At 46.3% G+C, this 15718-nt stretch overlaps 1 protein-coding gene across 3 annotated transcripts in view; it reads left to right on the forward strand.

The window, feature by feature from the left end:
• The first annotated feature begins 5867 nt into the window (after nt 1-5867).
• Nucleotides 5868-15718, forward strand: part of TBC1D23 (TBC1 domain family member 23) — a 54715-nt gene continuing 44864 nt past the window's right edge. For 2 of the 3 annotated variants that reach the window (XM_088481064.1, XM_088481066.1), the window contains exon 1: nt 5868-6094. In XM_088481064.1, coding sequence (XP_088337190.1) covers nt 5997-6094 — 98 coding nt within the window. In that variant the 5' untranslated portion in view covers nt 5868-5996. The remainder of the gene's footprint in view (nt 6095-15718) is intronic. The other variant, XM_088481065.1, reaches the window with a different exon arrangement.

Consider the following 15718-nt stretch of genomic DNA (forward strand, 5'->3'; position numbering starts at 1 on the left):
TCCCCTGGATGAACGTCCTGGCGACTTAGAAAGTCCGCCTCCCAATTTAGCACTCCCGGGATGAAGACCGCTGATATGGCCGGCAGATTGCGCTCCGCCCAAACCAGGATCCGAGAGACCTCTACGAGAGCCGCCCGACTGCGAGTTCCTCCTTGCCTGTTTATGTAGGCCACAGTGGTAGCATTGTCCAACTGGACCTGCACCGGGTGACCCTGGAGAAACCGCTGTGCCTGCAGGAGAGCATTGAAGACCGCACGGAGTTCCAAGATATTTATTGGAAGCTCCGCTTCTGTCGGCGTCCACCTGCCCTGGAACAAGTGTGGACCCGAAACTGCTGCCCAGCCCCGAAGACTGGCGTCCGTTGTCAACAGGACCCAATTTGGAACCCAGAACGGACGTCCCTTGTTGAGGTGGGTCGTCTTTAACCACCACGCAAGGGACAGGCGAACCTCCGGGGTGAGCACAATCGTCTGGAACTTCAGAGACTGAGGCAGCCCGTTCCACTTGGACAGGATCAGGTGCTGCAGAGGTCTGGAGTGAAACTGGGCGTATTCCACCCTGTCGAACACCGACACCATGGAGCCCAGTAACCTCATCGCCGAGTGTAAGGACACCCGGCGGCTGTGCAGACAACTGCGCACCCTTGACTGTAAAGCAGAGATCTTGTTCTCCGTCACGAAGATCCTTTGCTGTCCCGAGTCCAATAAGGCTCCAAGATGCAGAATCCTCCGAGACGGGATTAGAGTGGACTTCTGCCAGTTGATTAGCCAGCCGTGCCGTTGCAGCAGTGCAATGGTCAGGTCCAAGTGGTGTAACAGGAGCTCTGGAGATCCTGCCACCAATAACAGGTCGTCCAAGTACGGCAACATGCGGACTCCTTGCAGCCGCAGAGAAGCCGCCATGACCGCCATCACCTTGGTGAAAACACGTGGTGCTGTCGCCAGGCCAAAAAGTAACGCCCGAAACTGGAAGTGGTCGCTGCGGATTGCAAACCGAAGGAACTCTTGATGGCGCAAAAGAATAGGGACATGCAGGTAAGCGTCCTGTATGTCCAATGACACCATGTAGTCCCCAGGTTCCAGCGCCAGAATGATGGACCGTAGGGTCTCCATCCGAAACTTCGGGACCCGCAAAGACTTGTTGAGTGCTTTGAGGTTGAGAATCGGACGATATGACCCATTGGGTTTCTGTACCAAAAATAGATTTGAATAGAAACCCTGGCCCCTCTGGGAGAATGGAACAAGCACTATAACTCCAGCCTGGAGCATAGTGTGCAATACCTTCCGCAGCTCCGTAGCCTTGTTCCGGTCTGATGGTAGACCCGTGGTGAAGAATCGAGCTGGGGGTCTGTGCCGGAAGGAGAGGGCGTACCCGTGGGAGACCACCTCCAGAACCCAAGTGTCTGTCGTAGTGAACGACCAACACCGGGAGAACTGCAGCAGGCGGCCTCCCACCCTGGGATCCCCCAAGGGGAGACCCGGACCGTCAGGCCGCAGGCTTGTCATCTGGCTTGGGGGCCGGACGTCTGGTACTCCATGCCTGTTTCCGGGGCTTGACCGATTTCTTAGGGCCAGCCTGTCGAGGAAACGACTGTGGTTTGGGCCTGCCCTGGGCCCTAGATGACCGAAAGGACGATGGTCCAGAACCAGAAGGAGCAGCGGCCGACGGGAGACAAGCAGATTTGGCTGCCGCCAGCGTGGCCACAATCTTATCCAGATCCGGACCGAAGAGAACTTCTCCGGTAAACGGCAACGCTTCCAGACCTTTCTTGGAATCTGCGTCCGCCTTCCAGGATCGCAGCCACAAGGTGCGACGAGCAGCTACCGCTGCTGAAGAAATTCTAGACACCAGAGTACTAATGTCTAGAGCCGCCTCGTTGATGTAGGTGGCCGAATCACGGAGATTGCCTATCAACTCCGCCTGTTCGGCCGGACAGTCGGATTCAAAAGAAGCCTCTAATGAATCCGCCCAGCGCTCCATCGCTCTGGCAACCCAGCAAATGGCCATAGCCGGCCGTGCTGCCCCCCCTGCAAGGGAATAAGCGGACTTCAGGCAGATTTCTACCTTGCGGTCCGTAGCATCCTTAAGGGAGGACATGGATGGCATCGGCAATGTGGCACTACGGACAAGACGGGTCACGTGAGAATCCACCTGTGGAGGGGATTCCCACTTAGCAAAATAATTATCCGCGAACGGATAAGCCACCGCCAGGCGTCTCTGCGGCTGGTATCTTTTGCCAGGTTGTTTCCACGCCTCCTCTAAATGGTCCACCAACTGACCCGAAAGAGGAAAGACTGTGGCATCGCCCTTCACATCTTTGAAAAAGGCATACTTAGATTTAGCCGCTGGGGGAACTTCGTCCTCAATCACCAAGGCTGTGCGGACCGCCCGAATAAGTCCAGGAATATATACTTTGGACTTAGCATCAGCGTCCGTAGTATGGAGAGGTTCCTGATCGTAAGGATCCAGAATCTCCCCATCATCAGACGTCCCTTCGTCATCCTCATAAGGAGCGGACAGAGACGCCACCGGCCTTTTATGAGGCCGCATCACAGACTCCCCTTGCAACACATCCGACAAGTGCTGTACAGAACTCGTCAGGGAGTTAACCCACGCTGGCTCCTGAGAACCCGGGAGCGGGGAAATAGGGAGACTGTGGGGTACCACCAATTGTTGTGGGAACCCCTGCATGGGTGACGACACCACAGACTGCTGGGACAAACCCATCGGAGTAAACGCGGGCTGCGGAGCTAACTGGCCCACTAAAGCTGTTAACGCCTGAGCGAAACAAGCCCAGGGCGGCTCCTGTACCGGTGCTGTAACCGTAATAGGCCGCGCCATGGACAAACACTGCCGGCAAAGGCCCTCCGCGCTACCCTCCCCCTCCGCTAACGGTACTTTGCACGTGGTACACTGTAGCCGGAGGGGAAAATCACTTTCAGACATGATGGCACCACGTATGTGACCTCTCTCACCAATTAAGTATTAAATAGGCGAGAGACCACCCTGCAGCACCGCACCGCAAGGGCTTTAGCAGAAAGAACAGGGACAGTAATAAAGCTGACAGTTTAGAGAAGAAAAGTTACAGGCAGCGCTAGCACAGTCACATACAATGCAGAGAAATAACATTTCCTGCACTAACAGCGCTGATCACTCAACTACACAGACACAGGGCCTGGTAGGACACAGCGCTGCATACACAGACCTGAGCCACAGCGGAGGAGAGGTATGCGGGGGGACCCAGACCACGATGCTTCCTTCCAGACTTCCAGCAGCGTTCACCATGCGTTGCAGAGAAGATGGCCGCCGAGGAGCAGAGAGAAGCTGGCCTGGGGGAGGAGCGCTGACACAGGACCAGTCAGCACAGTGCAGAGAGGGCTGTGTGCAGCGGGGGAGGCGCCGGCTGTGAGACAGGGAAGGCGCGCTCCCCTGGCATGCATTTAACCCCTGGGACGCCGCAGCGCTACCGCTCTGCTGCGGTCCGCTGTCCCAGGGGGTAGTGGAAAGCGCAGGTTCAGTACCTGGCTCCACGCTGCAGCCAGTCCCCAGGGAGCCCCCTGCCTGGGGACTCAGGACCATGTGACCAGCGGGGACCCACCGCGGGACCCCGCTGCTTACCTTTGTCCCCCTTGGATCCGGCCATGGTCCGGAACATCTGGGGTCACCGCTAGCTGTGACCCCAGATGCTCACCAGCATCCCCGGATCGGTACCGGCGTTCTGGTACCGGCGGGGGTATAGGGAAGACAGCATGGACGTCAGGACTGACTGTCCATGCTGTACATCCAGATGTGCAGCCACAGCTGCACTGAAGAAAGCTTCAGGGGCTCTTCTAGCCCCCACTCCGACAGGTGCACCCGACGCCGGCCGGGCACCAAACTAAACTGAGGTGCCTTGGCCCGGGGGCGGGGTATAGGAGGGGGACCTAGTGCATCCTGGGAGGCTGAAAGCTTAACTCTTTGGTGCCCTGCGACTGACGTCACACCTATACCCCAAGGTATCCTGTGGTTACCCTATGGACCCTGAAGTAGAAATATGGGGGGTGGAACTGTGGCACTGCTTCCTATGTGGTCTATCAATTAGTCACTGATAAAGTCAAGCCCGCTGCTGATCTAAGGTCACAGCAATGTGCACACACTATTTTCCTGCTTTATGTCAGTGGCAGCTCAGTCCCATCAATGAACCGCTTGGTAAAATGGTTTTGATACTAGAAATAGAAATAAAGAGAGAATGACAAGCGCCCAATAGTGTGGTATCTTTGGAAAACATATGCTGGTAGTGTCTCAATATATATGCCCGTACCGTGTATACACTTGTAGGGTAAGCGTATCTATTTAGTCTCTGTGCATCATTAGCAGCTGGTGCAACCCATGTCTTATACCTGGACTCTAGTATGCCACACACATGTCAGCAACCTTCACAATAATATAGTATGCTATGATACATTTTGCTTTATTTCAGATGAAACATACAGTAAAAAAAAATTAAAAGAAGTTGCTTATCTTAAAATGGTGGCTGGTCTCTGGGGGTACATTCAGCGTGGTCAGGCCGATTCCACTGAGTTCTTTCAAGCAAATACAAGTATGGGAGCTTACCCTACAAGTGTATACACATTACTGGCATATATATTGAGACACTACCATAACCATAACATGTTTTCCAAACTACCACACTATTCTGCGCTTGTCCATCTCTCTTTTTCTCTCTCTCTCTCTCTAATAAACTCTTTACCACTTTTATTATAAGCTATATAATAGTAATGACGTAGGTAGAACCAGATCATCCATTTAGCAACCTAGTTTTTCAAATGGAGGAGGTAAAGAGGCTCAATCCAGTATATTGCCCAGGACCCATGGGATTTTAATTCTGGCTCTGGGTGTAGCCCAGGAAGGTGGAAGTTCCCAGTGAAACTCCTAAAGGTGAGCTCGAGCTTAGGTTGATTTAGCAGTTTTGGGCTTTGAGATCAAGGGCCGAAATTTAGAGTTAGACGTAATTCAATTTGTGAATTACGTAGAATTGGTTGCACTGATGCAGATCGCTGCATTTTGCAATCGTGATGTTCCTGTAGTTAGGCGATTAATGGTGCCACTCTCCCGTAGATGCCCTTGGGACCTCTTTCTCCACGATCTCCTTGAGGGAAGTGCCACAAAAGCAGCAACTATGCTCCTGCCCTGATTTAGGAAGCTTTAAAATGGGGGGAACCTTTACTGAGCTTTTCTTATTCTACCTTGTACATTTTATTATTATATGTGCATGTTCCTCAAAAAAAAACGTGAGACCTGCAGAATGTACTTTCCTTGTCTTCCTTGATGTTAATAAAAAAACGTGTGAAATAAAATTGGAGGTACAGGTGTAGCATCATCTATTCCAGAGGTGGCCAAAGTGTCAATCGCGATTGACTGGTCTACCGCAGACACTCGGCCAGTCGATCACGTTGGCCCGTACAGCAGCAGCAGCAGCTAGCAGCGTCCAATAAGAATATGAATAAGAATCACTTATTACCGCGCCGAAATCACAGGTGGGGTGCTGAAGCTGTGGCTAGATCACGGAAGATTTTTAGCTTTAAAAGTAGATAACCCTTATCTATCCCAAAGGACACATCTCACCATACAAGCAATAATAATGATCTGATCTTGAGCAATATTAGTCTAATTATAATAAATGGTTACAGAGATCACAATAATAAAATTAATAAATCAATGTGTGATTATAGAGTGTGTGATGGGAACAATTCTGAGCAGTCTCTCCCTCCCTGGTCTCTGTACTCTGTAAAGCCCTATATGACACTGACAGTGACTAAATGAAAAGGAGATGATCACTGTGGGGACCCGTATGTGTGCGCGTGCACGAGCGCGTGTGTCTCAGGGCACGTGCCAGTTGCTCCGCAGCCGGCGTTACCGTACACCACCTAGTACCTGCTCACTTTACTTACACCATGTTCGGAGCTCCGCTCGCTACGCTGCTTTACGGCTGAGTGACGTGGAACGTCAACACAGACATGGCTGAGGCGGCTGCTGAGCCTGGAGAAGCGTCCCCGCTGTCCTCTCCCTCGCCGCCGCCACCCGGAGATGAGGGGGAAGAGGAGACGGACACCTGGTAAGACCGCTGTGGAAGGGGCCACAGGTAGTAGTACCGTCCTTAGATAAAGCACTGGGAAGGGTGTCGGGACTGCTGAGGACCGTGACATCCCGACGTATATACAGGAGACTGGTGCTGGGATAAACCCCAGCTCTAGGAGGTCAGAGCGAGAATGAGCGCAGTTCATTACAGGAAAACAGATGTCAGTGCTGGGAATATGGCTGCGAGGGTAAAGTGAGTGAGAGGTGGCAGCATAGGTCCATGGCATGGATAAAGGTGGCAGCATGGAGTCATGGCATGGTGTGAGGTGGCAGCGTGTAGCCATGGCACGGTGTGAGGTGGCAGCGTGGAGCCATGGCACAGTGTGAGGTGGCAGTGTGGAGGCATGGCAAGGTGAGAGGTGGCAGTGTGGAGCCATGGCATGGTGTGAGGTGGTAGTGTGGGGGCATGGTGTGAGGTGGCAGCATGGGGCCATGGCATTGTGTGGGGCCATGGCACGGTGTGAGGTGGCAGCGTGGGGCCATGGCACGGTGTGAGGTGGCAGCGTGGGGCCATGGCACGGTGTGAGGTGGCAGCGTGGGGCCATGGCACGGTGTGAGGTGGCAGCGTGGGGCCATGGCACGGTGTGAGGTGGCAGTGTGGGGCCATGGCATGAGGTGTCAGCGTGGGGCCATGGCATGCTGTGAGGTGGCAGCGTGAGGCCAAGGCACGGCGAAAGGTGGCAGCGTCGGGCCATGGTAGGATGGGTCAACGAGGCCTGTGAAAGATGCGAGCGTGGGTCCACAGAACCCGGAAGAGACCTGATTGTAGCTTGAAAGGAAAAGCTAGTGTTACTGCTGTATGTCATTGATTGGTACAATCTGCATTGTACATGCCAGTCAGGCACAACTCACAGGGTCAGAAAATGGTCCTGTTAAAATTGTGAACCTGCTTGAACTTACCACTCGGTAGCAGATATGACTGTCAGGCTATCACGTGATCCTTGAGTATCTAATAACCTGTATGTAAATGATGTGCAATTTTATGGTATTAATGCTTTAAAACATTGTGCATTTATTTTGTAAACTTTAAAAGAAATGTATATAATGATAGCAGTATAGGGCTACTGTGGCATTGAAAATCGAGAGTGAAGAGCTGGCATTATGGGGCCATTTCCTAGTAAGAAGTGGCAGGACTGCAAGTGGTGACAATATGTGGACATGGATCTGTGAGAGGTGCAGTATGGGGCAGCGATAGGTGGCATAGCATGGATATGGGGTGACAAGAGGTAGCAGAGCATAGCCATAGGGCGGTGAGAAGTGGCAGTGTGGGGTCATGTGGCAATAAAGTGTGACAATGCAGGGCCATGGGGCACCATGGGGGCCATAAGGTGGTGAGAGGTGGCAGTGCTGGTCCATGGGGCGGCTAGAGGTGGCAATGTGGAGCAGCGAGAGGTGGCAGTATGGAGCTATATGGCAGCTAGATATGGCAGTGTGGGGAGTAGGAGGGAGGTGGGATGTCAGTGGCCAATGAGAATTGTGTGTGTGTGTGTGTCTATTTCTTATTGGTAATCATTAAAGGATGTTGCATCAATGTTCTCAATATTGACAATTATATGAGTATATTGAGAGGGTTGCCTAATGCAGTGGTTCCCAAACTTTTTTGAATCACGGTACCCAATAGTATCAGCATTTTTTTCACGGCACTCCTGGGCCAAGTTTCTCATTGAGAAATTAAGCACAATTTACTTCATTTAATTTTTGCTGATCTGTCACCCTTAGGTTCAGTTATGTGGTGGTTGACCGGGCTGCGTTTCATTTTGTCCACATATTGTTTGATAGGCAAAACCAGTGCTAATGGCTGCCAATCACACTGACTAAAAATCATTTATTTGGTACTGGACCACCAACCCAAGGCACCCCTGCCTGCCTGTGCCACGGCACCCAGTTTGGGAACCACTGGCCTAATGATTAAAAACAGAAGCCAGAGCTGTCATACAAAATTAACTTTAGTTCTCTTTTCATGATATTCTACTGTAAACTAAGAAAATTCCATGTAACTTTTGTTCTTTTGTGACGTGTCCAGTCATACAGTAATATAATATTGCCTCTTCTGTATAATGGAACAGGGGTTTTGTTTGTTTTATGTTTCTTTGGCCTAAGAAAAAAACAGTGCAATGTATCAGTGAATAGAGCTGTCCAGCAAAAATATCTTTATTACTACTTTGCATTCTGTTGATTACTTTATGACATGTAGCAGTTCCTGGACAGGCAGTGTCAGCTTGTTCTCTGGACTTCTTGAAGGCAGTTGCATAAATTTTTATGGTAGGGTTTGTGAGTCAAGAGGAGACCAGTCAGAGGCGCCCCGGGAATGTAATCGGGAGAAACAAATGGGTATATACTGTGAAATTTATTTTGTGCAATTAAAAGTCCTCTTGACGGGGTTATCCACTTCTATACAACTTTTATTTTCCTGTTCATACCATCTGTGGCATTCTTACTAAATAGATTGCTTTATACACTGTCAGTATTCCAGCTTATGGTTATATCAGCTGTATGTCTGTATATTTCCAGGTTGGACTTGACTTTTGAGGGGCGAACACACCCCTAAGAAAATGACTTGCAATATTAAGTAAATGACTCGCAATATTATGGAGTAAAAAAAAAATACTTTTATCTTGTAAACTGAAAACAAATGGGTAGGACCTGATAATTATTTAACATTTGCATCATTTAAATTTTACCACTTTTTTTTTTATTATTATTCTTAGGGGTATATTTACTAAAGTGAGAGTTTTTAGAAGTGGAGATGTTGCCCATAGCAACCAATCAGATGGTAGCGATTATCTTGCAGAAGGTGCTAGCAAAATGTTAACTAGAATCTGATTGGTTGCTATGGGCATCATCTCCACTTCTAAAAACTCACTTTAGTAAATATACCCCTTAGTCTTTTGCTTGTTCCTCTACTAGACTCATTGTGGCATCGCATAGTTATGTACTCTAAAGGGGCCTATCCGCTAGGCGACCTGAAAGACTGAACATCTAGCGTTCAGACCTTCAGGTCGCCGAGGTGCGGTGCCCGCACTGAATGGCGTTCATTGAACGTCATTCAGCGCAGGAGTCCGACATCCTATTTCTGAACATGGCGAACCTGACAAGCGTCGTCAGGTCGATGGGCATGTTCAGTAGATAGTCGGGGTCGGCAAGGACCCAGCGTGCACGCGTATCGCTGGTCCTTGCCGGCTATCCATTACAAGACTTTGTGAACAATGCCACCAAAACCTCCTGGTTTAGTCATAGTTACTAATCTTGACACCAAGGTATAAGTTATTTTAAGCTTTATATTGAAAACATCAGGTGAGGGTGTAAATATGAATATTGATAATGTAACAAGAATTTATGATATGACAAGTATGTTTTGAGTTGTCGCCGAAGCATCTAAAGAATGCTACATATGAAATAATTTAATTGTGTGCAGGTTTTTACCATTTCCTTTTTTAATTATATGTTAGGTTTATATTGTTCTGTCAGTGTACGTGATACTTTCCAACCCTATTATCAAAGATGTAAAAAAAAATCTATTCATTGGAAACCACAAAGTTCCCTATAATCTTGCTTCATGTTGTAACATTTATTGGCTGAACACTTTTTAAATACAGCACTTGGGCTAAGTGTAGATTTTCTGTACAGTCCTTTAGTCAGCATGTCTGGATGAAGTTGACTCGAATCCAATGTGTTACAGATGCTAAGGGTGTTAGCCGATTACCAGAGAGGCCACAAAGGTGTGGGGCTAATGATTTCACATAACTACAGATCAAAGGTTTCTCATAACTCACTAACTACCAGACCAATGACCAGATTTAATAATGTGCAGATTACTTGTCCTTTCGTAATCACATACATCATTAGGAGATCTGGGTTGTTGTCAGTCAAACAGCCTCTCTGATGACTAAAGCCTAGCAATACTCCAACAAACAGGTGTGTACATGTCTATTGAATTGTGCATCACACACGTCCTGGGGCTATGGGTTTTATTTTTTTTAACGTATTGTAGTTCATTCACTAAACAAAAGGAAATTGAGATGTCTTCTGTTGCGGAAATGACATGGAGATGACATGGAATTATTATTTTCATAAAAGGAAGTTATTGTGTGAAGCAAGAAGTCGAGATTTTAGTCCTATTTTTATCTTTCACATCCTTTAACCCCGCTGTTGTGGAGATATAAAGGAAATCTCTCCTTAGTGCCGTATTCAATTAGTGGCGAAAACTGACCTTTTTTTTGCCATAGGCGAAAACTGACGTTTTTCAGGGGGGAACAAAAGGCGAAATTTTCGCCCCAAAAAACAGTGAAAACAGCAAACAGGCGAATATGGAGACAAAAACTGGAGAAAAGTTTTCTCCATCCCAAACGGAGAAAAAAAAAAATGCTAAATCCCTATTTTTGGCTAAAATGTGGGAATATCTTTCAGAATCCTTAGACACCCCCCCCCCCCCATTGATAAATTACTGCAATTTTTTTTTCGGAACTTGCGTACTTTGGCGATAAACAACTGTGCAAATTTTGTCCAAAAAAAAAAAAATAGTTGAAAGTACTTTTCACGTATTGGGTCTGATTTTTCAGGGGGCAGTATGGATGCGTCAAGTGATTTAAACACCACACACGGTCGCAGCAGGTGGTTTTTTAACGGTTTTAAAATTGTGTTTTTACGACACGAAAATATACTTGCACCCATTTTAACGTGTAAATTTACTTGGAACAGTAATTTCCTGGAAAGAAATTGCTTTCTGTCGTTTTCAACGGGTTTTTTTTCGGACAAGATTTGCGCAGTCGTTTTTTTTTGCCAAAGTACGCAACTTAATAATTTTTTTTTTTGCGGTAATTTATCATTAGGGGATAAACTTATGCTATAACGGTGTGTGACTGTTGTCTTTATTTTAACATTTCTTTTGCAGCTGAACTACAGGTAACTGCAGGCCCTTAATGCCCCGCATACTGATACTTGTGGTTTTCTAAGTACCAACATGTGCGGGAGGCTTGCTGGGACCTGTAGTTCTACTGTAAAAGACAATGTTATTACATCTATTTTTACACAACACTATACACAATCAACCTGGCATCCACCACCCAGAGGTGCCTGGGATAGCCCCGGGCTATCAGCCCATGCCTGGGGTGCCATGGAGAGAGGGACCCCTTTATTGGGGGGGTCCTCATCTCCCCAGGGACTCCCGGCTCTCGGGCTTAGCGATCATGCCTAATTCTTGGCCGTGGGACCCGGTGAAAAGGTTCCCCTGGCTGTGGCATTACACCCCCGCTAGAAAGTGTTTGGTGCTGGTTATGGAAAATACAGGGGATCCCTACATCTTTTGTCCCCTGTATTTTCACAACCAGCACTGGCTTATGAAAAGTACGGGGACGGTTGTGCTTTTAGGGGGGGAAACCCCACTTTTTTTTTTTTTAAATTTGACAAGCATTTTTTTTTTTAACACGGATGCATGCACGGATCTCGCTGATCCGTGCATGCATCTTATCGTCATTAGGGAAATGCCTGTCAAGTGCCGTCCTCATCGTTCGGGTTGGAATGACATGTCGTTCGGTAGTGCGTACACACTGCAATATACAGTCAGGTCCATAAATATTGGGACATTGACAGAATTTTCAGATTTTGGCCTCTATTCACCACCACAATGGCTTTGAAATGAAACAAACAAGATGTGCTTTAACTGCAGACTTTCAGATTTAATTTGAGGGTAATTACATCTAAATCGGGTGAACGGTGTAGGAATTATAACAGTTTCAATATATGCCTCCCACTTTTTAAGGGGCCAAAAGTAATGGGACTATCAACTCAAAAGCTATTTCATGGACAGGTGTGGGCTATTCCCTCGTTATTTCATTATCAATTAAGCAGGTAAAAGGTCCAGAGGTGATTCTAGGTGTGACATTTGCATTTGGAATCAGTTGCTGTCATCTCTCAATATGAGATACAAAGAGCTGTCACTATCAGTGAAGCAAGTCATAATTAGGATGAAAAATCAAAACAAACCCATCAGAGAGATAGCAAAAACATTAGGTGTGGCCAAATCAACTGTTTGGAACATTCTTAAAAAGAAAGAACGCATCGGAGAGCTCAGCAACACCAAAAGACCCGGAAGACCACGGAAAATAACTGTGGTGGTTGACAGAAGAATTATTTCCCTGGTGAAGAAAAACCCCTTCACAACAGTTGGCCAAATCAAGAACACTCTCCAGGAGGTAGATGTATATGTGTCAAAGTCAACAATCAAGAGAAGACTTCACAAGAGTGAATATAGAGGGTTCACCACAAGATGCAAACCATTGTGAGCTACAAAAACAGGAAGACCAGATTAGAGTTTGCCAAACAACATCTAAAAAAGCCATTACAGTTCTGGAACAACATCCTATGGACAGATGAGACAAAGATCAACTTGTACCAGAGTGATGGGAAGAGAAGAGAAGGAAAGGAACTGCTCATGATCCAAAACATACCACCTCATCAGTGTAGCATGGTGGTGGTAGTGTCGTGGCATGGGCATGTATGGCTGCCAATGGAACTAGTTCCCTTGTATTTATTGATGATGTGACTGCTGACAAAAGCAGCAGAATGAATTCTGAAGTGTTTCGGGCAATATTATATGCTCATATTCAGTCAAATGCTTCAGAACTCATTGGACGGCGCTTCACAATGCAGATGGACAATGAGCCGAAGCATACTGCAAAAGCAACCAAAGAGTTTTTTAAGGCTAAAAAGTGGAATGTTATGCAATGGCCAAGTCAATCCCCTGACCTGAATCCGATTGAGCACACTTTTCACTTGATGAAGACAAAACTGAAGGAAAAATGCCCCAAGAACAAGCAGGAACTGAAGACATTTGCAGTAGAGGCCTGGCAGAGCATCACCAGGGATGAAACCCAGCGTCTGGTGATGTCTATGCGTTCCAGACTTCAGGCTGTAATTGCATACAAAGGATTGGCAACAAAGTATTAAAAAGTGAAAGTTAGATTTAGGATTGTTTAGTTTGTCCCATTACTTTTGGCCCCTTAAAAAGTGGGAGGCACATATAGAAACTGTTGTAATTCCTACACCGTTCACCTGATTTGGATGTAATTACCCTCAAATTAAATCTGAAAGTCTGCAGTTAAATCACATCTTGTTTGTTTCATTTCAAAATCATTATGGTGGTGAATAGAGGACAAAATATGAAAATTCTGTCAATGTCCCAATGTTTATGGACCTGACTGTATGCCGTGAATCGTTAACGAGATTGACAGATCTTCCTGCTTGTAGGGAAGATCTAAAGATATGACCAACGACCGGCAGGAGTGCGCATCGTGATCAAGTGTACACATTGGATGATATGAACTATTTGTCATTCCGATGTATCGAAATCGGCCAAATCGCTCACGATATAGTCTAGTGTGTAGTGGCCTTAAATGCCATATGCAGACAGAATGAGAATATAAAGTTTTCCAGCAAAAAATATTTACAGTGCACCATGCTACCAGGCACAGGGGAGGCGGCCATTTTGTCTGTTGAACCAACATGAAAGTGTAGCCTATCAGTTTATTAGAAGCCATGAGTAGTGAGAGAGAATAGCGTGATAAAGCATGTGACATCTATACATATTTAATTATACATTGCCAAAATTCTCATAGCACTCCACAAATGCTAATAGAGAGGTTTCAGTTTTGACGTACAATGAAATGCTGTTTTTTTTATATACATACATACATACATACATACATACATACATACATACATCGGATGTGACTCCAGATTCTGTCCCTGCTTTTATACACAAACACATAAGGTTATTATGTGGATTGGAGTCACCAAGTTATTCCTGTCTGAGCTCCTAGTCTGGCTCAGCTGATGAGGTTTGTAGGGGTCACTCGGGAGCATATCTCTGATTTTAGAATTGAAATTCCCCTGAGAATTATAAGGTTTAGTGTCCTGGTGGCGCAGGATGGTGCTTTAATTATAAGTTGTATAGTTGACCTGTCATCCTCATGTAAAACTAGTTCAAATCTGAGTTAGAAACTTGTGATCAGTGAACTCCAGAATATTTCATTTAATGGGAGATGTATGGTACCTGGACACGAGGGATTGTAAAAAAAAAAAAATCAAACTGATACACCTGGTTCTCTTACCATGACCCATTACAAACATTTGGACACTGAATAAAGGTGTCCTGGTCTGGTAAAAAGTACTCCAATGACATATCATAGCACATCCTTTATACTTGCTGTGATACCGCTGGCCTCGCCACTCAATGTAAATCCATTAATCCACTTTGTTACCCAGGAGACTGTGAGATTGTCACCCAGGCGTTTTGAGGTGCCCAGGTTTATATAATGTAACAAAACTTCTTTCCTCCTTAGACTGCAGCCTTTACCGAAGTGATGGACTGATTGTGTCATGTATAAACATTTTATCTTCATGGTTTGGTGTACATTACCGTAGAATAATTGGTTTACCTGTCTTTTTAAATGTACTTTTACTAGAGGAATTTCCACGTCAGATCATTATATATTTATAAACTTCAAATGTTGTTTTATCTGTCAGCCTCTCGTAAATCATTTGCTAAGCATCTACTTTCTTCTTTCTGTAATTGCCTGTGCTGCATATATTATGTATGTACATGGCAACATGATAGCTAGTTGGTAGTATTGGTATATATGCAGTTTTCACCATACAAATATGATTACTGAGATATAAGCAGAAAGGGAGTGCTTTTAGTATATGAAAGATAAATACATTTATTTGAAATCACAGCGTAATGATAGAATAACAATGTCTTCTGAATGTCTAGGTTGTATTTCTGTATTTTGGTGAACAGTCATTATGCCAAACCTAATCCTCTCCATCCTTTCTCACTTCCTGTGAGCTACAAACAATTATTTGGCGCTGTCTCTCTTAGCAGTCTGCTGGCAGTGAACCTTCATTCCCATTAATAGATGACATCCCATAAATCCATTCCCAGTGGTCCACATAAAGTATTTAGAGTTAGGAGTACTTCCAGCTACACAATAGGTTCTAGACAAACCATGTTGCACTGTAAGGAATGTAAATGCAAGTTACATATGGCTGTTTTATATATGTAGCGCTTAAATACTGGGCAGCTTTGATTGAAACTATATATTAGGTACACACTAGACGACATATCGTGTGTAGTAGCGATCAACGATCTGTCATAGTGACCATCTTTATGTGTATACACCCAGTTCATCAATCAACGACGTACAGTATGGATATATTGCATGGGCTACGCTGCACGGCAGATGCAATAGATCTGAAAGATTTGTTGTTGATATTGTGCAGTGTCTACGGTATTGCACAGCCGCAAGGAAGTGGTTGTGTATGTAATACCTTCCAATTAAAATACAAATATAGCAGGAGGTGTCTGTAGGAAATAGACACCTCCAGCATGCATCTGCGATCCCAGTGCAGCGTCCGTAAACGCTGCTTAGGATCGATGGCGCTTTACTCAGCCAGGCTTTCGGGAGCTCTCGGCTGGGTCCAGGAAGTCTGTTCTATGACACAGGCCCTAGTCTCTTCCCCCCCTCCCCCCCCCCCCCTCACACGTCTGCAGCGGCTAAAGGTGCAACGCAGGGCCCGTTCTGCACTTGCAAAGTACGGGTCC

Source organism: Taudactylus pleione, unplaced genomic scaffold (assembly GCF_031769625.1).
Source record: "Taudactylus pleione unplaced genomic scaffold, aTauple2 ptg000262l, whole genome shotgun sequence".
NCBI lineage: Eukaryota > Metazoa > Chordata > Amphibia > Anura > Myobatrachidae > Taudactylus > Taudactylus pleione.